The following is a 21,599-nucleotide window of genomic DNA, read 5'->3' as shown; positions in this document are numbered from 1 at the left end:
ATTAAGATGACACAGTTAAGAATAATCTTAGCTCTTTGTGAAATCGAGCTCCGACCCAATTTTAAAGAGCTGCTTTTTAAAACAGAAAATATTGACTTGGCAAAATAAATGGGAACCATTCAGAAACAGTGAATGTAACTAGAGTTGGCTGACTGGTAACCTCTTTCTAGTAAGCATAAAAATTGCTTAGCAGCTCGGTGAAATTGGGTCAAGGCCCAATTTCATAAAGCTGTTTAGCATAAGAAACTGCTTGGAAACTTTCTTTACTAAGCAAAAGGTGGATGTAGCACCAGTCGCAGCAATGTAAACTTTATGGAATGTTGGCTCGAACATATTTTTTTCTAAGCAAGGTGATTCTGTGCTTAGTAAGTTTGTGTGCTTACAGGCTTTATGAAATTGGGTCCTTGTTGGATTTCTTTGGGTACTGCGAGCGTCCAACCTCGGCTAGTACCATATATTAACCTACTATGAGATGCAACCATTTCCAAGGACAGTATTCTGTAAATATGACGTCGCCGTATCTTTCTAAAATATTCTTGGGTGTATATTATGTACAAGCACAAAACTGTTTTTTTCTGATATCATATTGGTGAGGTTGGTTTGGGTGTCTTTTCAAAGGTTTTGTGTCGACTCAATAATGTACAAATATTTGTGTACAAATACTATATATTGATCCATTTTGTGCCTTGTAAAATTGTGGTGTAACATAGAAACAAAACATAACCATTGTAATCTACATGCAGATTTGCCATGATCAATAACCTTTCTGGTGAAGCTTGCTATACATTCATGGATGCGTACATACCATAGAGCTGTATATATTGACTAGAGCGCTAACACCCCGTTATACACGCACTAAGGTTTTGAAGCCGTGTGGGCGCATCCATGTTTAGGTACAAACCAATACAAAAGCTTGAAATTTTGTATGGCAATTGTACGGCTATTTGCATGATAGTGCGTTTGTTCTTTTTTTCCGGCCATCGAAGCAAAAAATGCAGTAAATGTGAATGCACAATCTGCCGATCAGCGCACAAACTGCGAACTTCATGTGCGTCATGATTAAAAGGGGCGTTTACTTTTTTTAGTATGGCAATCAAGTCGAAGTTACGGTTTTCGTACGCAAGTGGACAGTTGCGTACGTAAGCGCACATGCCGAATGCAAAATAATTACGGCAATGTGTGTTCCCTTAAAAGTCCGAATTCACGCAACACATCAAACATGTCTGCGCCCAGGGTGGCTTCAAAACGCAGAGCAAGTTAGCGCTCTAGTCAATATATAGCTCTATGGTTCATACACTAGTGGTGGACAACAGCCATAGTGTTGTGCACTAGGCAGATTCACAACTCCGCCAGTTTGGCATTGTACACGAGCTATAATGCACAATTTACATTCATGGGATAGGTACATAGTGTTTTACTGTTACGTAAAGAGGTTTCATCTATGTCATTTTACTATAGAAAAAAGACAGCACTCTCCCCAAATTTAGCATTTTTCGTGCAATATCTCTCTAGTTTTTGGTGCTCATAACACTTTTTATTTTTTTAATCAGTGGCATTGAGTTACATGGATTGAAGTTTGACTAATAGAAGAGTAGAACAAATAATTTACAACTCATAACAGATTTGATTTGATTTGTAGTGAAACTTATATGTAGAAATTATGAAATGAAAATGGCGTTGGTTTTAGGTTTCAAATCTCTGAGGACTTTTAGTGCCAAGAACTTTGATCTAATGAGTAGATAACATTATCAACATTTGATTTTTGATTTGTTGATTTTTTTGGAGAGGGGGATGGTTGTTACAAATAGTTGACATTGAGCAATGTTTTAGCCTGCAAGCTTTTTTGCGAAGCAGAACTTGACTGTAAAGTTTGTGTATTTGGTTCGGACTCTGATGGCAGGCTCTGTTTCTTAATTGTGTCTGTTTAGTGTCAAGCCCTTCTGATGATTGAGTTGTAGTCCAAACCAGATAAGGTTTGTGCTAAAGAGCTGCTTTTCACAAACTGATATTTTATAAGGTGATTTGTTAGTAAATTTTGAATGAAGATTTCTTTTACAAAATTACGAGTGAGTTTTTTTTTTTTTTTTTTTTTTCAATCAAAATTTGACTCCATGTATCATTGTTTTGAGAGGAAAGAATGGCCGTTTCCAAATTAACGTTTGCAGCTGATATTTAATCGCCATGGTAACATGCATTGAAGCTTGTGATGCACACTTAGCAACACCACCCTTAGCAACAACCACTGCTGCAAATTAAGACACGGCATGTAGGTCTTTCTAAAGAGCGGGTTCAGAGGCACCTTGAACCCTGTGGCGTGTCACCGCCGAGCTGTCTAGCAAATTAGACTCTGATGGTAGAGTCATTGGGGTGTGGGTTCGAATCCCAGTCATGACAATTTGTGTACATTTGCTTCTCACCACCCAGGAGTAAATGGGTGATATAGATGGCTGCCATGTTTGATGAATTGTGCACGCGTGAAGAGCTACCATTGGCTGAGAGTCACGCGCAGCGCATTCACGCGTGCACTTTTGGCGGGCGATGATGCGTATTGCAACCCATCTATTGTAGATATTGTTGATCTGAAGGATTAGCAACCTTGTGTGCCCATTTGACTGCCAGTTCTTTGACTGCCAGTGCAACATACTACAACCAGTGTTGAAGGTCTCGACTAAGCCTCGGCGGAGTTCTTTGTTTCGGTCTCAGTCTCTGACTTTTAGATCTTGACTGCAATACTGAACTGAACAAAGTTTAGGAGGTTTCAGGACTGCCTAAGGCCCAAAGGAACAGCGATGGTAATAGACCCATTGCTTCTGAGTTGTTTTAGATTGTGTGTGAGCAAAACAGAAGGCTCTTTTAAATACTCGGTTATTTTAGTTTTACTCTTTAAATTTCTTAGGCAAAATTGCTATGTTTGAGAATACTTCTCTTGCTAGGTTCTAGAATATTTTTCTTGCTATGTTTGAGAATACTTCTCATGCTATGATCTAGAATATTTCTCTTGCTATGTTTGAGAATACTTCTTTCGCTATGTCCTAGAATACTTCTCTTGATCTGTTTGGGAACATTTTTAAATAGCCTACTCTTTAACCATGGATCTCAGTAGTAAATGTAGTTTTATTTAGGGGAATATTGGCTCATGCAATGGTTGTACTTATTGTAAATAGTACCTTTAAAGTTGATATGGTATTTTCCAATAAAAGAGGATGGCGATTTGTGTGTCATCATCGATTCATTTTGAATAAAGAATTGAAACAAATTGAAATGACTTGTTTTTATTTATTTTGATGTAATTTGGGTAGGGTGCCCTCGCGTTTCTATAATTTCATCATTGTCTTTAACTCTAAGATGGCTTTGTGATCATGACGTCAGTGTAAAAGGTCTATTTGGATGGATCAACATTTAATGAATACAGCTTGACTAGGTCTTGGGTTCAATCCTGTTGTGTGTTTTTCTGGCTTTGTATCCACTGTGTGGTTTCAATGATATTGAAGAAGAGGAAGTGGTTAAGTGGTTAAGGGTCTTGAACAATAACATGGATGTCTTGGGTTCAAGTCCTGCTGTGTGTTTTCTGGCTTTGTATCCACTGTGTGGTTTCAATCTTGAAGTAGAGGAAGTGATTTAGTGCTTAAGGGTCTTGAACAATAAAATGAATGTCTTGGGTTCAAATCCTGTTGTGTGTTTTCTGGCTTTGTATCCACTGTGTGGTTTCAATGATATTGAAGAAGAGGAAGTGATTTAGTGGTTAAGGGTCTTGAACAATAAAATGAATGTCTTGGGTTCAAATCCTGTTGCGTGTTTTCTGGCTTTGTATCCACTATGTGGTTTCAATCTTTAAGTAGAGGAAGTGATTTAGTGCTTAAGGGTCTTGAACAATAAAATGAATGTCTTGGGTTCAAATCCTGTTGTGTGTTTTCTGGCTTTGTATCCACTGTGTGGTTTCAATGATATTGAAGAAGAGGAAGTGATTTAGTGGTTAAGGGTCTTGAACAATAAAATGAATGTCTTGGGTTCAAATCTTGGTGTGTGTTTTCTGGCTTTGTATCCACTGTGTGGTTTCAATGATATTGAAGTAGAGGAAGTGGTTTAGTGGTTAAGGGTTTTGAACATTGAAATGAATGTCTTGGGTTCATGAATTGTTTGTGTGTGAAGTTCGAGCTTATCAATTAATAATAATACTGGGTTATTTTATAGCGCTTTATCACACCCCTAGTGGCATATCGAAGGGCTCAGTAATTAGCTCTTACCCATTCCTCACTAAAAACTTAAACCACAAACCCCAACGCTCGCCCTTGGAACTCTTCATTATAGACCTTTATCATGCTGCCTCCATCTTTGTCATGTACCTCGTATCGAACAATAATGATTGCTAAAAATCATTTTGCAAATAGGAACCAGACTATTTTGTTCTTCCTGCCTCTGTTTGGTATCATTAATATCAAGGGGAGAGGTTCAAGATGGCTGCACCGTGATAAAGGTCTATAACCCCAAATCTAACACAAACCCTCACCCTCCCCAGACACCCTCACTAAAAACTTCAACCATAAACCCCAACTCTCACAGCTTTTCCTTAATTCAATCCTAAACCCCAAACAATAACCCTAAACTTTGCCCATTAACCACATCCTTTCAAAGTAATAGCTCCCTTTACCCAAACAACCATTAAACATCCACCCCTGAAATTTTAACTCAAGTCCTAACTATTACCCTTAGGCTTCCCTCTCCTTCCCTAAGTTTACCCCAGCAGTAACCCAAACCCCTACCCTTGCCCTTAGCTACTAAACCCTCACTCAAGAAACAAGGAAACACAAACACTCAATCACTTCATTAAAGCTTGTTAATAATAATTTATTTTTTCAATATTTAATAATAAGTACGTAATGTCCAACCCAAGTGAGGGTCAGAGCAATAAATAAATACATTTCACCATCTTGAATTCAAATAAAGACACATACTTTATAATCTTTAAAAAAAATACCACATTAAAACAATACATATTTGACGGTCACTCGATGACTGTTATTGACTGTCATTCCTATATCTATTTTTTGGAGCAGGAAAGGTTTTCCCCTTCCCTCCGAAACATTTTCCTAAACTGAAACTACGGATAAGTTTATACTTGTTTTGAGTCCATATATAGGCCATTATAACAAACCAGCATTGCACTAATGAATTCATCCCAAGTTTGCCAATTTCATTGCTTATTTTAATGCCAGTCAGGAGGCTAATTCATCTATTATATACAGCCATGTACAATAAATATAGCCACATCTACGGCATTTTGTATATTTATACGGTTCTTCGATGACATGCGAGAACAATAAATAACCCCTAAATGTGTGATTCCTGCGAGGTCTTGTAAATAGTTCATCTTTGTTTGTAATTAGAGATTTCTCCATCGGGTATAAACAAGTAACAGTTCTCATCTTTCTTTTCAAAATCAATTAGTTTTTTCCTTTTTTTACATATTTCAGTTTATCCACAATTATGGAAACAAAATGCAAAAGGTGAACTTGAGGTATTGACAAGTATGATGGTAAAGATATGATCTTGTGCTTGCCACAAAACAAATTTCTTGGTTTTTTTATTTATTCCTCTTTCATTGTTGTATATTAAGTTTGCAGTAACGCCATGTGCATGTAAATATCTGTATCTACTTTGCTGTGTAGATTTGTTCTTGAAAACTGTCAATGTGATAAGGACCTCTCCTATTGCTCGGCATTGTCACCACTCTTATACTCCCTTGTTATTGGAAGTATTCCATTTGAAAAATTTGGATGCCAAATTGTTTCATTTCACAGCAACTTTGGACAGCCCCTGTACAAATTATTACCCAAACCCCTGAACCAACACTGTGTGAAGAGCGTACCTGGAATGATAATGGACCTCGCCTTTTGCTTGGTCTTCCCCCTGATCTAAAGTATTGAAATTGACAGATGTTGATGCCAACTTATCTTCAATTCACAGCAACTTTGGACAACCCCTGTCCTAATTTTTGCCCAAAGCCCTGAACCAACACGGTGTTAAACACCTGTAGCTTAAATACCTGCAATGATAATGGACTAGGCCCTTTGCTTGGTCTTCCCCCTTATCTAAAGTATTGTAATTGACAAATTTGGATGCGAATTTATTTCAAATCACAGCAACTTTGGACAACCCCTGTCCAAATTCTTGCCCAAAGCCCTGTGTGAAAAGCATAAAAACCTGCAATGACACTTTACATACACCCTCCCAGGATGTATGCATTTAATATTGTGTATCACAATAGAGTAATTTCCTTCACATTGTGTAATGGAGAAGAAAAAACACTAGACTCTATTTACCCTTGACATGCCGATTCTATCTTTATCTCAACTAGAAGAATTCTGGGCCAAAACAAATATTATACTTGGGATAAGGAGTGTTTGCTTTTTGAAAGAAGAGTTTGATGACTTGAAGACAAATCAAATCAATAAACAATCCATAAACGCTAGTTGATTTAACCGCTGAATCTAAGGACCGAATGTGGTTTGAAACAGAATTAGAAGGTAAGCCCACTGGGCGAGTTGATCAGGAAACAAAGTACGGAACTAATTTGACTTGTTTCATGTATTGATAGCTGATATACAGAGGGGTATCTGTCAAAACAGCCGACTCTTCCTGATCTACAGAAAACTTCAAATGGCTAAACATGACTTAAACCATAACTTGCTCTATGCTTAAACAATGTAGGCTGTACACCAACTACCATTAAGAGTGGTTCAAATCCAAGTGTGTGCATGGGGCTAAGTGTTTATGGTTTGCAAATCATCAACGTTGTATTTGCATGAGATGGTATTGTTTGTGAGGCTGGATTTGATTTTTGGGTTTGTGTCGGCCATTTAAAGGCCTTCGAGAAAGACTCTGCTGGGGTCAAAACGTCAGGTCAATAACCATTTTTGGCATTTATACCATATGTCCTTTTAGTTGGTAAGCAGTTTACAACAGACGCTATTTTTATTTACTTTTTAAAGGTCCACAACTGCCCAAGCGATGGTAGAGGTTGATATTGTGTACAAAAAACCATTGGTGCACTACGGTTGCCCAGGTTGTACACTACCCAGGGAGCTGAGAAAGGAATTTATTGGCCCAATGACCAGGGCACTTATGTTAAGCGCATTGAGACGGTTACTGTGAAATGCGCTAGTTGTTATTAAATACTTTGGTTGGCGTTGACAGAATGAGTATCACTTAGCCTGGCTGCCAGTTGTTTCTTGAGGTCCAGGTTCTATCGCCAGTTGTTGTTCTTCAGTTGGCGTTAACAGAAAGTATGACCAGCCCACAGACTTAGTATCACCTAGCCTGGCTTCCAGTTGTTTCTTGAGGTCCAGTCCCAGTCACCAGCTGTTGTTCTTCAGATGGCGTTAACAGAAAGTATTACCAGCCCACAGACTTAGTATCACCTAGCCTGGCTTCCAGTTGTTTCTTGAGGTCCAGTCCCTGTCACTAGTTGTTCTTGCAGCAGAGTATCAAGCTCTTCAGGCGTTGGTTTTGTGACCAACTCTTCAGCTTCGTCTCTCAGAGCATCTGCTCTTTCAGCGAGCTCCATCTGGAAAGTCAAACATTGTCATCAATAATTACAAAGCTTGGTTCTTGAAGTATTGTTTTTCCACCGACTGGTGGTGTCTTTGGAATGTTGCATTCTTGGAGGGAAATTACCTGTTTTTGTTGATTCCGTGGTAGCTCTTTTTAACCTACATTGTTACTGGTCTTTCCCCTTTTGAACTATATCTCGTCTCACTACTGTTGCTAGTCCAGGCATGATATTCCTTCTACTTTAGTCTGATTTCTGATTTTTGTTGTTGCCCTTGTAAAGTCATATTTGTGTTGCCTTTTTATTACCTTTTTAAAAAAGGCCTTAAATTTGAACAGTCCAATTTAAGATTGTTGAATACTTTTTAAGGATCAGCAGAAACCCTGTTATATAGTCTCATGTGTAGTTGAATGTTAAACTTGGAAAGTGTGAGTTTACCTTAGCTGCAGCCACAATTTGCTGGGCAATTTTCATCGGGAGATGTTGTACACTCTCAGTGAGTTGACTGGGGTCGGCATGGGCGAGGTGGCGGATGGTTTTGTACCCTGCCCTAACAAGCTGCTTTGCCCTACCCTGTACAACAGACACAAAAACACAAACAGGCTTAGCTATTGCTGTAAAATGTAAGAAAAACAAATACTGGAATAGTGTGACTTTAATTGTGAGGGTGTGAATTCTCACACGCCTGCTTTTCATCTCACTGTTCCATTTTCTTAAAATAGAAAACAGAGGGAAATTGAGCTTTTAGCTTGTTTTCGACACTAGGAAAAAACAAAAACGACAGCAACAAACTTATAAGCTGATATTGAATTTCTTTCTGCAATCAGATGTTTCAGTTATATATAGTTTTTTATAAGTAGGGTTAGAGGTGCCTGTCTCCTTAAAAAAAATCAAAATATTACCAATTCCAGTAGGGATAGGCTTATGTACATGTAATATGTAATTATTAGTCCTCTGTTGGCGGGACAGACTACCTATCCCCATACTGTGGTTTGGGGACTGGCCTGTTGACAAGCATTTTTAAATATGTTTGTGCTTTTGATCATTTTTATGTAAAGGGGCCAAATATAGATCTTAAAGTATCACTATTATTATTACTCAGTAAATATTTTGTTCAAAACAAACAGTATGAAAACAAGTGCATATAAGCTTGTAACATAGAGGTGACTGACCTGTTTGACCCCTGGCACCTCCAATAATGAGACAAGGTCAGCGGTGGCGCAGTACGTTAGGTCAAAGACCACTTTAGTGAGGAGCTGTTGATAAGCCCAAAACTCGGGCAGATCCTGCAAGGAAAGAATAGAGTGAAGGATCGGTAATCACCCGGCGCAAAGGCGATTGGTTTTATTCAGTAAAACCACATTGATTATAAAGTGGACAAAAAAAACAAGTAATTATTTGTTGCGAACTGCTCACTGACGAAAATGTCCTGTGGTATAAATTTCACAAACTTGTAACGACCCTGACCTCTCATCCCTATTTTCTATTTCTCAAAGTCTTTCTCGAGCTATTCTGCAATGGTCTAATCCTTTAGGCATTAAAAATTCTTGTTCATGAAGCCTATACCAGTAGGCCTACCAACCCTCCAGAGAAATATCCCGTACTAAACTACGGACAAAATCAAGGAAATTTGAAGACATTTGATTGTCACAACTATTCAATTATTTCTTATTTAACCATTCAAGGAACATTGTAGTCAAATAATGTCTTTAGAAAAGATCCCCATCTCCTAGGATTGGACTATTCATGTTTGAACTGAAACGACCTGAGTAAACCCTATGATGAAAAAAAGCAAAAGCCAGTTATTTTTTAGTGAACCCAATTCCGCTGAATATTTAACTTACCTCACAAAACCGCTGCACGCTGGATCCAAAACTTGCAGCTGAAGTGAACAAGTTTTGGATGAAGCCCCGAGGCATCTCAAAGTCTGAGGCAACGTCCCAGATGTTGGTTTGCTTCAGCAGTTCCCACAGCATCAAAGTCAGGTAAAAACGCTGCACATTGAAGTCTGTCCGTTCATCAATCTGGAGATAAATATGGACATTTATTGTTTTCACTGATAATAGACGAATTGAAGCCTTTCAGCTTGTAGCGTATTGTGGTCAAGCAATCTTGTCAACAACACTCTCAAGTTCTGATGAGTCAGCAGAGTGTGGGTTCGAACCCCCCCCTGCGTGACGCACATGCTCTTGAGCACGTCACTTAACAGTGATTGCTTCTCATTCAATCATGGTGTGTTGTGGCCGAGTGGTTATCAGAGCAGCAGTGTTTCTTATCAGCAAAGTTTGGGTTTGAGTCCCTGTCTTGACACTTGTGTCCTTAAGCAAAACACTTTAATTGCTTTTCCTGTTGGATTGGACATTAAGCTGTAGGTCCCGTGTGTTGTGTAATTAGATTAGATTAGATTAAAATTATTTAGAATTAGAATTATTTATTCAGCCAACGTTAAAAAGTAAAAAACCAAAAACATCGGAAATTGTAGTGTACCTCGAGCTCTCTAGATTTAACAATCACAAAATTGTTCAATAATAAACGTAAAAGAACCCAGTGCACTTATTGCCAAGAGAAGTGGTTTGCCTCGGTGGCTAGCAGTGGCTGCTGAATACACTGCAACACCTTGATTTTTAGAATCCCAAATGGCACTTGTGGATTTCACTTTGATCGCTTTACGCACATGGAATTTTACAAGAACGTTAGTGAAGGGAAAATAATGAATTCTGGACTTACTTTGTTGATTTTCCTGCCGGCCAATTTGAAGTTGAGATATCGTTCGGTAACTCCAATGAGTTCAGCCACTTTCAGGTTACCCTCACTCAGATTAGAATACTGAAATTGAGAACAAAAATTACCTCATAAATTCAGCCATATCAGGTATAGTCGCCCTTTTAACTTAAAGCCTCCCAAATGACAACATTATTTACATTTGTTGTTTATTATTTATTACCAAGTCAAATATTTTCATTGGTTATACATCTATAGAATACATGTTTGTATGCACATGTTCTTTCCAATCCGTGGTCAAGTGGTTAGACTACAGGACTTGCAATCACAAGGTTGTGGGTTCGAACCCCAGCTTACCGCTGATTTTGCAATATCTAGAATAAGTATTGTCGTTTAGTTATGAACCACAATTTCTTGATTTGTGTAATTCATAATCAAAAACATTAAACCAATGTTTGTGAGAGAGATTGGCTGTTGCCAGCTTGGTGTTTACCCCCTTCTGGGGTTTTGCAGAGTTCCCTTGATGGGAAGATCATCTAAACAAACAAACAACAATCCTAATCTCTTTTACATTTTCTTTAATGTCATCAGTGTATTAACTTAGGGACCATTACAAATTATCAAGTTTCTTGTTTTTCCAATATGCTGACCCAACTTTTGATTTCAAAGTTGTTTTGTTTTGTCCTTTTTTTGTGTGTATATACTTTTTCTTCTCTGACCAATCCATTAAGGTTTTAAGGTACTACTTTGGGGGAAAAAATCCTTGTGAGCATTTAACACTGTACATACCAGTCGGTCATATATGGCCCAGTTGGGTCTGCTGAGTGGAACAAGATCATATGGCGTGACCAAGAATAGAAGGTGGAGGGTGTTTGCCAGGACCAGGCCTCCATCACAGGCCTGCTTCAGGTCAGCGTAGACAGAAGTACAGAGGTCAATGTCAATGGATCCTGTGGGGAGAAGTGGAAGTGATTTCAGGTCCATTATCAGAAGAATGGAAGTCATGACAAAATTTAAAACTTGCTGTCTGTGGGTCGATTCAAGTATTCTTACAAAAGATTTTCTTCTCTCCAATTATGTGGCATAGCTCTCTTGTTTAGGCAGTCCAGCTTCTACATTATGCCATCAGACATTTGCTTTAGCACCGCTAGTTTATAAATACATATCTCTCATAGCAACCCAGTCTGTTTGTTGTAAATGTTTTCTTGTTACCTGTTTGTCTTGTCTCCTTGTTTGTAGTTTGTCTGTCTAGGCTGTCTTCTACAAGCCTCAACTTAAATTGACAGCCTCATTTTCTCTTTATTTTTGTTTACATAGATTAACTATTTTCTTTCCACCCTCTGTGCTTATTATTTTGCATATCTTGAGAAGAGTGGCATGAAGTAAATGTTGACTTGACTTGAATTGAATTTAATTTAATTGTGCTGTTGGATGCGTGATGAAATAAGTAGAGCAAGACGGAGACAGCAGAAACAGTGAATTGATCAAGGTTATCAGAAAATCAGTGCACTGTTCTTGTCATCGATGACATGCTACACGATCATGTGCCTCAAACCTCACAAACATCAAATGCCCCATCCCAAACAAGCCCCAACAAGGTGTCAATTTGCACCAAGGCAGTCAGCCAGGCTTACCTTTGAAAGCCGCCTGCCCAAGCTTAGTGACAGTCAACTCAAGTTCAGAGGGTGTTCTCTGGACGTTGTCTCTCGGCAGTCTCTCTTCAATGAGCCTCAAGTCCAAGAGACGGTCCAGTCCTACCGTCATAAGAGCAGATATGTCATGACCCTTACTAGTGGCTTGGACACCAAAGAGTGTTCTTTCCATGAACCTCAGGACAGCGTGACGATCAGTTGTGAGCTGTTGAACAATAATATCAGTGTTTATATAGCACTAGATGGACAACAAGAATAATGGATTGGCCACCAAGGGCCGGGAAAAGGAAAAGAGGTAGACAGAGAAGAAGATGGAGAGATGACATCAGGGTATATGCCCAAACAACATGGACCAGAACTGCAAAAAAGAGAAATGAATGGCATTTACATGAGGGTTACATCTTACACTAGATGAACATAGCCTAAATGATGATAATGATGATGATGATATAGCACACCACAGACAAGTCTCTATGCTCTATACAACATAATGAATGGCAATTAAACAAACAGGTATTTTTTGTTGAATTCGTCTACAATTTTAGCAGTTTTGATGTGAGGCGGAGAAAAGTTAAAAAGAGATGGTGATGAATACATGCAGGACTGCTGTCTGTATGTCTTAGTGCAAAAGAACTAATGTATTGAGCAGGTGGTGGATACACCTTAACGAGTTCCTGAAGGTACACTTGGGGCCAAACCGTTGATGCATTTTCAAAGAACCATTTCAAAACACTTTATATGAAAACTATCAACAAAACTTATAAAGGCCTGAGCAATAACCCTATTTAACAATTTATTTAATTGGAAAATATTCAAAGAGGTGAGAGTTTTGAGAGGATGAAAGAAGAGATCAAGTTTACGGAGGGTTTGCAAGTAGCCTTATGTCAAAGAAGAGCATTTTTTAAGATTTCAAGGTTGGGGCTATTTTACCTTGAGGGCAACTAACGTCAGAATGAGACTCCTGATTCCTTTTCCTTCATCATGAAGTAGACTGCTGTAGCAGGCCTCTATTGGCCCACTCAGTAACTCAGCAATCTGGAAGGAAAACAAAAAAAGAGATTGACGTTCTGATGCATTTATGCCAGTTTTGTTTTTTTGCAACATATAGATACATATACAGACTGAATGAGATTCCTTAAGATTCCCTGTCTAAGAAGGATACTAGATGTTTTTAGAAGAGAGAGGATAAGAAATGACACCATTAAGAAATAGGCATCAAGCTAGACATAGTCAAGATCATTAAAATGAAGAGGTTATCCTTCTTTGGGTTCATCAAAAACTCTGAAGAGGTTTCTTGATGCAGCAGCTATCTCTTGCCATAACCCGAGAGACCGATCTGATTATAACTATCACAAACCCTACTTTCCAGATGACTTCTTACCTGTTGACGTTCTTTGGGTTTGACGATGAGAATACTCTCTCCTGAAGAATCGATACCGGCCCTTCCTGCACGGCCAACCATCTGCTTGTACCTGGTACTCGTCAATAAGTCCTGGGCAATGTAGGGACTTCGCAGGATGACTCTATACATGCAAGGGATAACAAACCATGTCTTATTTTGATATCCTATCTTGCAGGAGAAAGACTCCGTGCAGAAATGATTTATCTCAGGACCTCACAAAAAAGTATTGCTTCACAGAAACAAGTTACCAGGCAAAAATACATTAGAATTACATTGGTGTGACTGGTGTCCCACTCAATTTTTGCTTAGCAAGGAAATTAATTAGCACTGACTTCTGCTTAACAGCTTTATGAAGTTGGGCCCAGGTCACTAATGTAAAGCGCATTGGATTAATCCTACCTCGAATTAGGACGAGTAACCCGTCCTAACTTAGGATGGGTTCAATGCGTCCCACCACGCCTTAGGATGCGAAACTTAACTCGTCTTAAGTCCTAAGATTAACACTAAGTTAGGAAGAGTTTGGTGAAATCGACAGCAGGGCACTTATGTAAAGCGCTTTGAGACGGTTATTGTGAAATGCGCTATATAAGAATTTGTTATTATTATTATTAATACCATAATACTCACCTCTTAGCGGGTAGATTAACCCCAGCTGCCAGGGTAGAGGTACACGCCAGGAGGCACAGTGTACCCTCAGAGTAACCCTCCTCAATCAGTTTCCTCTCATCCATGGTCAGGCCACTGTGGTGGTACGCCAACCCAAAGGGGATGGTGCGCTTGAGGGTTGGGCACAGGTGGTTGTCACATTCACGGCGTAGGGACTGCAGGAGAATGGCTTTCTCTTTGGACTTGTGCTGCGTGATCTTCTTGACTAAATTTCTTTTTGTTTCATGAACAAAAAACAAAACAAAATAAAACAAAATAAGTTGTTGGCAGATTCAACCCTTCATCTTCTTGGGTTAAAAACTCACTTACAAAATATTTCTTGTTTGTATTTCCCTTAAAGGCAGTGGACACTATGGGTAATTGTCAAAGACTAGCCTTCACAGTTGGTGGGTCTCAACATATGCATAAAATAATGAACCTGTGAAAATTTGAGCTCAATCGGTCATAGAACTTCATGATATGAATGAAAGAAAAAAAACATTCTTGTCACACGAAGGTGTGAGCGTTTAGATGGTTGATTTCGAGACCTCAAGTTCTAAATTTGAGGTCTCGAAATCAAATTCATGGAAAATTACTTCTTTCTCGAAAACTATGTCACTTCAGAGGGAGCTGTTTCTCACAATGTTTTATACCATCAACCTCTCCCTATTACTCGTCACCAAGTAAGGTTTTATGCTAATAATTATTTTGAGTAATTACCAATAGTGTCCACTGCCTTTAATGGACTTGATGTATATTAAAAAGAGGGATGACAAAAGTGACAAAAAAAAAGGAACAAAACCAGTGAGCAAATCTATTTTAAACACAAAATTAATATAGAAAAATATTGTACAATTATGTGAACAATTATTTTTGCCTTTAGCGATTGTTTTACATCTGTCAGGAAAATTCCCAAGGCGCACAGAATTTTTGAGAAGATCTTGAAATCTCAACAACTTGCATGCGTGCCTAGTTCCTATATTTGATTTTTAACAATCCCCCACCCTCCACCATTCAAAGTTTTAAAATCCTAAACTGTCCTTACTTTGGCATGTACTTGCAGATAAATTCAGCCACATTCTGGCAGCTTTTCTTGGTGGCACAGAAGACAAGGCACGAGTTGTATGGTATGACCTCCAGGGCCAGCCCCACTAAATGATCGGGGTCATTCCGACGCATCGCACGATCATACTGAAACACAAGTAAACCAGGTATTGAGTATCGATGCAAACACGCAAAGTTTTACTACAGCATTGTTTGAGTCTTGAATGCCCTACTTGAAATTTCAGATCTGTTTTTATCTGTTGTTTGGCTTTATATTTTTTAGTTTACATCAAATTCGGGTACCATATTTCACACTTTTGGCTTGATACACCTGTTATACTTGACGATTTGCATGGTGTAAGATTTGTACGATAGCAATTGTCTATATATATTTGGTTTGCGGTAACACCATGTGTGTATCTACATGCCAGGTAGCAACTGTGTAGATGTATTCAGTTCACCACATAATATCATATTGCAGGCTGAGGTAATTTATCTTCAATTCAAAATCACAGTGGATGATACTAAAGGATCATACAGTAGGAGGGTTATATGTGTACTGTGTGTATGCATTCATGAAATGATAGCATTATTGCTGGCTAGCGTAGAAATTTGTCATCCGAATACAGTGTATGGTATTAAACGGTCAGACAGTAGTAGGGTTAAACAAAGTTTGTGATAATAGCAACCTATTGAGATGTATACTCAGAGTGTCATGGCCGAGTGGTTAAGAGCATCGAATTCAAGTTCTGGTGCTAATTCACCGGAGTGTGAGTTCGAATCCTGGTCATGACACTTGTGTCCTTGAGCGAGATACTTTACTGTAATTGCTTCTCTTCACCCAGGGATATAAATGGGTACCTGCGAGGGTAGAGGTTGATATTGTGAATGAAAAGCTTTCGGAGCACCACAGCAGCTCGGGGCTGTATACTCCCTAATGGGAGCTGAGAAAGATTAAAGGGATGTTTATTGGCCCAATGACCAGGGGACTAATGTAAAGCGCATTGATACAGTTTATTGTAAAATGCGCTATATAAGAACTTGTTATTATTATTATTACTCACTGGGAATGCCACTATTCTAGAATGAATGAACCTATCGTCAGGACAAAGCGCTGATGGATTTATCTCAAAGATGCTATCTTCAATCTTGATGTACTCCTTCAGCTCCACAGGTCTGAAGTCGCTGCTGTAAACCTCCGCCCTAGCGAAGTCACACAGGTCCTGGATGTTACTCAGCGTAGCACTCATGCCAATGATGTGTGCTGTGTTCAGGTAGAGAAGCTTGGCGATACAGGCCTCAAGGCTGGCCCCCCGACGCCCACCGTCCCCCAACATGTGTAGCTGGAAACAGAGTTAAGTTCATCAGTAAATATTTATATCTACTTCGTTTTTTTTATGTACTTCTAATCACTGTGAACTTAATCACTGTAGCTTGGAGAAAACCTGTAGCATAGCATTTGCTGTGTGAAACAGAAACACAGGGGTCACCCCTACTCTAGTAATTTCTTGGGTGGGTTTCACAAAGTTAAGACTAGTCTTATCTCAAGTTAACTCTTCCTAGCTTAGGACTAGCCTAAAGTTTTAATATCTCCTAGGACTAATCCTAACCTAACTCTTCGTGAAATAGACCCCTGGGTTCTTTGACATGCACTACCAATTCTACAACAATGTCAAAGCAATAGGGTAAAGTATCTTGCTCCGGGACACAAGTGCCAAAGACAGGACTCAAACCCACACTCTGCTGGTCAGAAAGACCAGAGCTTGAGTCATCACTCGGCTACGTCACACCATAACAAAACCTTCAACTACCCTCCCTCTCACCTCGTCTACAACGACCAATCCCAGAGTCTCAATCCTCCCGTCTAGTATCAGGCTGTTCACCAGACTATGTGCCTTCTCTATTGTAGCCACGTACAACGTTTTCTTCTTGCGGTGTTTGCGGGGTGGGATTGCGCCTTTACTACCGGCGTACTCCTCCACCAGGAAGCCTAGCTCAATAGCAAAGGTAGACAGTGAAGCAACCTGGAACACAATACAAAATAGCAAGTCATTACTATCTTATCCCAACAAATGCATGAAATAACAAATCTGTGAAATTTTACTCAATTGATCATCAAAGTTGCAAGAGAATAATGGAAGAAAAAACCCTTGTTGCACAAATTTGTGTGCTTTCAGATGCTTAATAAAAGGCTTGTTCAATATTTGAGTGAGAAATTACCTCTTTCTCAAAAACTATGTTACTTCTGAGGGAGCTGTTTCTCGCAATGTTTTATACCATCAACAGCTCTCCATTGCTCATTACCAAGACATGTAAAGCGCCTAATTCAAAAGCCTCTCAGCATAGTACATACCTTCTCTTGTACGATGGAAACAAATGGGACGATAAGCAGGGCATCCTTCTTGTTGCATAGCAACTGCCTCATGATGAGTATCTCGGCAACCAACGTCTTGCCTCCACTAGTGGGTAAGGAGTAGATGAGGTTGCGAGAATGCTGGATGGCTGGAAGAGTCAGGCACGAATGCTGCCAATCTGGAAAGGTGAGAAAGAAGAGAAAGATGTTGTTATGAAAATTGTCTACTCGAAGCGGGTATATGATGTACTGTTTTTGAGTGCCCTCAAACAGTCCATTTACTTATAAACATAGACTCGGTTTGCAGTGTAAATATCTCTTTTTGAGTAGTGTTGGTTCTGTGAAGAATCGATGTTTAATGACTCTTAACATTTGGATCAGTATGCTCCGATCCTGAAGACGATCAGAGCATACTGACTAGATAACTCAGTTGGTAGAGCGCTGGCACATTAATCAAGAGGTTGCAGGTTCAAGTCCTGATCTTGTCAATTTGTCTATCAAAACTGACCACATCTTCTTTGACTACATGTACAAGTAAGAACAAAATTACCGTAGAGACAATCTATCCCTCTGTGTTCCTTCAGCATAAGAGCAACCTTGCTTGGTAAACCGTAGAATGGGCCGATGTCGTTGGCTTCAATGCTGTTCTTCTCCTGTAGCATTTCAGTCAAAGCCTCCTCAACCTTCACCTTGCGAAGCTCAGCACTGCGGGTCTGCTGAGGGGTAGTCACCAGTGCATTGCTCTGCAACCTCTGCCGCAGCCGGCTAACGGCAGAGGTGACTTTGGGGGTCGTTAGGTCAGTCACTGCAACCAAACTTGCTCCCGCTTCTGTTTTAGCATTTTGGCAGTCAGTCTGGGTGGTCACCCGTGCATTGCTCTGCAACCTCTGCCGCAACTTGCTACCTGCAGAGGTGACTTTGGGGGTCGTTAAGTCAGCCACTGCAACCAAACTTGCTCCTGGATCAGTTTTAGTAGCATCTTGGCAGTCAGTCTGAATCTCTGAAAGTCTGGACGATGTTTCTTTCGGAGTTACTCCAGTGTGGAAAGAATGCGGATGCGGTAAAGATGTTTCGTTAACATACTTGAGGTCTTGATCGGAACAAGATTCAAACAAAAGACGTTCAGCATTTAACCTTGAAGGATTTGAACCATCTCGAAGGACATTCTTTCCTTGAGCTGAGAATAAATCTTCAGCCTGCTCCTCCTCGATACTCTCTTTCTTAGTACCGATTTTACTAAACCATCTTTCTGCTCCGGGAGTTTCTGAGTTATGCTCATCACACCATTCTAGTTGTAAATGATGTGAAGTTCTACCTGAGTTTTTGTCTCTCACAAGGTCTTGTGGTATGCAACCATTTGATAGCACCTTCTCTCGGACAACACTGCACTTGGCTTCAAGATGTGCCTGAGACCTTGGCGAGGAACTCCCAACGAGCTTTGGGCAATCTCCAATTCCCTCTCTCATTGAGGGATAAGTCCCAGAACTAGTTTCATTCACGGTACCCTTGAGCTCTGTCTGAGAGTTCAAGATAAGTTGATCCATGTCAAGTCGCTCAAAGAAAGAGTCGTTGCCATCCCAATCGGCAGAAACGTTGCACTGAGTCCTTACAGATGGAAGTAACTTGATATTCTTCAGACGTCGTCCCTGAGGTGTGGGCGGCAGCGGACTGCAGTCTGGTGTCGCTTCCTGTAAAGAATAAAACAGATAATTAACTCTTGCAGTGCCATGGTTACAAACACAACACTTTACCCAGTTAAGCACACATGCAACACCGAGAGAAAAATATGGTTCTTAGTAAAAACCCGAAGGAGTATACAACTGTGCGTCATAGCTCAAGTGGTAGAGCGTCGGTTCAAATTCCAATGAGGACCATTTGATTTTTCTCTCATCCCAAATTTGGTTGGTGCCAAGTTTGTACATGTGTGACCTATTTTATTCTGAAAGTACTGTACCAATACCGTATCTACGATCTACTTTATTATTAAAAATATGTACCTCAAAAAGCTGGGTATTTTAGGTTCAATCCGCAAAGGCAATAAACAGTTTTTATCGATGAAGATCCATTTACAAGTATGGGAAAATCATTCAAATCATTTTGGAAATTGAAAGTAAGGTATAAGATAAAGTTAGGAATGGTGTTACACGTTGGCATTTTGTTCAGAAAAACTAACTTTTATAAATAAAAAATTCTGAAAACAATGTCAATGATGGTAAAATGTTAAAGGGTTTACCTCTGAACTTGTAACAGCGCTTTGAGCTACAGCCGATATGCCATGAGAACGAACTACCCTCCCACAATCCCCCTCCTCTCCAGGCCACACCAGGGGACTGCTCGGCACTGAATCCCCAACATGAGGTTCATCGATCGTCGACCTGAGCCCCCGGTCATCACTTGTCAGCACTCTGAACAACGGTCCCTCGTTATGAATCAATGCAATGTCACTTAGATTTGTGATCTTTAATTGGGTCTGTGACTGTGTGTCATGACTCGACCTGGAATTATTTAATTCTCTCCTAAGCCCATCCACATGATTTGATACGAACACCCCTTCAAATGAAGGTTGTTTCTGTAATGATGAGTCTTTACTGCACACATCTGAATCCTGGATTGACCCATCATCAGGATGGGTGTGGTGGGTGTCTGAAGCCTTGAGTTTCTTGGCTGAGGATTGAACCCCCTTTAGGTTTCTCTTTCTTGCTGCTACTCTACGTTTAGGTCCGTCAGACAAATTTTCCATGCTTGTTATTTGACATCATCACTGACTCTGAGTTGTCTTACCATCCTACATGTACATGTACCTATGCAAAGACACATGTAGGTAAAGGAAGCGGACACATTTCAAGTTTAAATAACAAAATAAACACAACTTATTTAGACCCAGTAACTGGGGCGCTGTATTCCTTTTTTTGACAGTATCGATGTCAACATTTTGAAAAAAAGGACTGATAATTAACAGTGATGGTGATAATGTCAATATTTTGAAAAAAGGAACACAGCGCCCCAGTTACTGGGTCTACAATTTAATAATAAAAGTTGAATACTGTTCGTAAGTGTCTCTGTCCTTTCTATATGGTTAATGTGAGTTACTCCATACAGAAACACAAATTGATTCATTAAGTTTAAATCTTGTCCACACTAGACTAACTAAATTAAAATCAAGCAATTAGGCACTTCTTTTCTAACTAAGCACAATTCCTCCTGTTTTACGCACACCTAGTCTTCACCTCAGCTTTACATGCAGAAGTGGACTTTACTGAATGCTACGTAGATTTAGGGTAGCTAGATTTGGAGGATGAAGCCTAATAAATGATAAACCTAAAACAAAAACGACTGTCTTCGGTTTTTTGGTTCGTTGACATTTTCAATTTTCAATTTACTAATTCTGTTAGTATTTATTTCTATTTTATTTGTATTTTGCAAACTGTGCAAACTTAGCACGAAGAAACAAATGTCCTGAATTTAAGTACCTAAACATGAAAACTAACTCATTTGGGATAACTTTCCGTATGGCGCCACCACTTTTTCACTCATTTTTACAAAAAGGGATATGTCAATCAGGTAAATTAGATACTATATTATTTTATTTCGAATGAAAAAGTGGTGGCGCCATACGGAAACTTTTCCCTAATTTGAAATATTGGCTAATTTGTGTCCTACCTCCATGGATTTACCCTGGGAAATAAAGCATTGTAATGTTGTTTACCATTCCATCAAACAAAATCAAAGGGAGATCTTTAAAAATGGTTTCAAGTAATTTAAACACCGCCCTCTCGAGTTATAAATTGTCACAGGTTTCCCGAAAATTGATTTGGTCACTATTTTGTTGGGTTGCGATTTGCAAATACATTTATCTTTATACCATTGAGGAAGGTTTTACAGAGTCTTATTCCTCAAAAAAAGAAACATTTTTTCGTTTTTAGTAAACAGTTTTTTTCTTAAATCTACGTAAACCGACTTTTTTAAGCCGTAGCAGTTCGCAAACAAGGAAGAGAAAATCCCTAGACGAAAGATAAACTGGGGTACCACAACCAAACTTACAACGGGGATGCTCGTCCTTGCTCTTTGGGTCCTTTTTCTCGCTGTTGTTTGTATTGTAAACAAAAGCATATTTTAATGAATGATTCAATCAAAGCTTAATTGTAGACCTTTGCTATTAGTTTCCCGATATTATAAACTAAACATAATTATTCAGTTAATTTTTCTAGGGCAGGGCGTCCCCTTTATTATCCT

General features: G+C 39.3%; 1 protein-coding gene across 1 annotated transcript; it reads right to left on the bottom strand.

The window, feature by feature from the left end:
- Positions 1 to 4,880: 4,880 nt before the first annotated feature.
- On the bottom strand, positions 4,881 to 21,120 carry LOC139944326 (helicase POLQ-like). Its single transcript, XM_071941320.1, has 17 exons — positions 21,027 to 21,120; positions 19,600 to 20,167; positions 17,917 to 19,054; positions 17,367 to 17,545; positions 16,837 to 17,037; positions 16,078 to 16,356; positions 15,015 to 15,160; positions 13,952 to 14,203; positions 13,304 to 13,445; positions 12,853 to 12,957; positions 11,905 to 12,127; positions 11,060 to 11,220; positions 10,277 to 10,375; positions 9,394 to 9,573; positions 8,722 to 8,835; positions 7,988 to 8,122; positions 4,881 to 7,564 (listed from the first exon to the last, which is right to left on the bottom strand). The coding sequence occupies exons 2-17, from the start codon at positions 20,104 to 20,106 to the stop codon at positions 7,415 to 7,417; spliced, it is 4,011 nt and encodes a 1,336-aa protein (XP_071797421.1). The 5' UTR covers positions 20,107 to 20,167; positions 21,027 to 21,120; the 3' UTR covers positions 4,881 to 7,414.
- Positions 21,121 to 21,599: the final 479 nt, after the last annotated feature.

This window comes from Asterias amurensis, chromosome 11 (assembly GCF_032118995.1).
Source record: "Asterias amurensis chromosome 11, ASM3211899v1".
In the NCBI taxonomy this organism is placed as follows: domain Eukaryota; kingdom Metazoa; phylum Echinodermata; class Asteroidea; order Forcipulatida; family Asteriidae; genus Asterias; species Asterias amurensis.
Note: the sequence above shows the minus strand (reverse complement) of the source record. Positions and strands in the feature narration are given on the sequence as shown.

Excerpts from the sequence above, each read along its gene's own strand:
- LOC139944326 (XM_071941320.1), bottom strand. The coding sequence starts at position 20,106 with ATGGAAAATTTGTCTGACGGACCTAAACGTAGAGTAGCAGCAAGAAAG. Across the intron at positions 10,376-11,059 it reads GGGCCATATATGACCGACTG|TATTCTAATCTGAGTGAGGG; the intron begins GTATGTACAGTG and ends TCTCAATTTCAG. Across the intron at positions 7,565-7,987 it reads AAATTGTGGCTGCAGCTAAG|ATGGAGCTCGCTGAAAGAGC; the intron begins GTAAACTCACAC and ends TTGACTTTCCAG.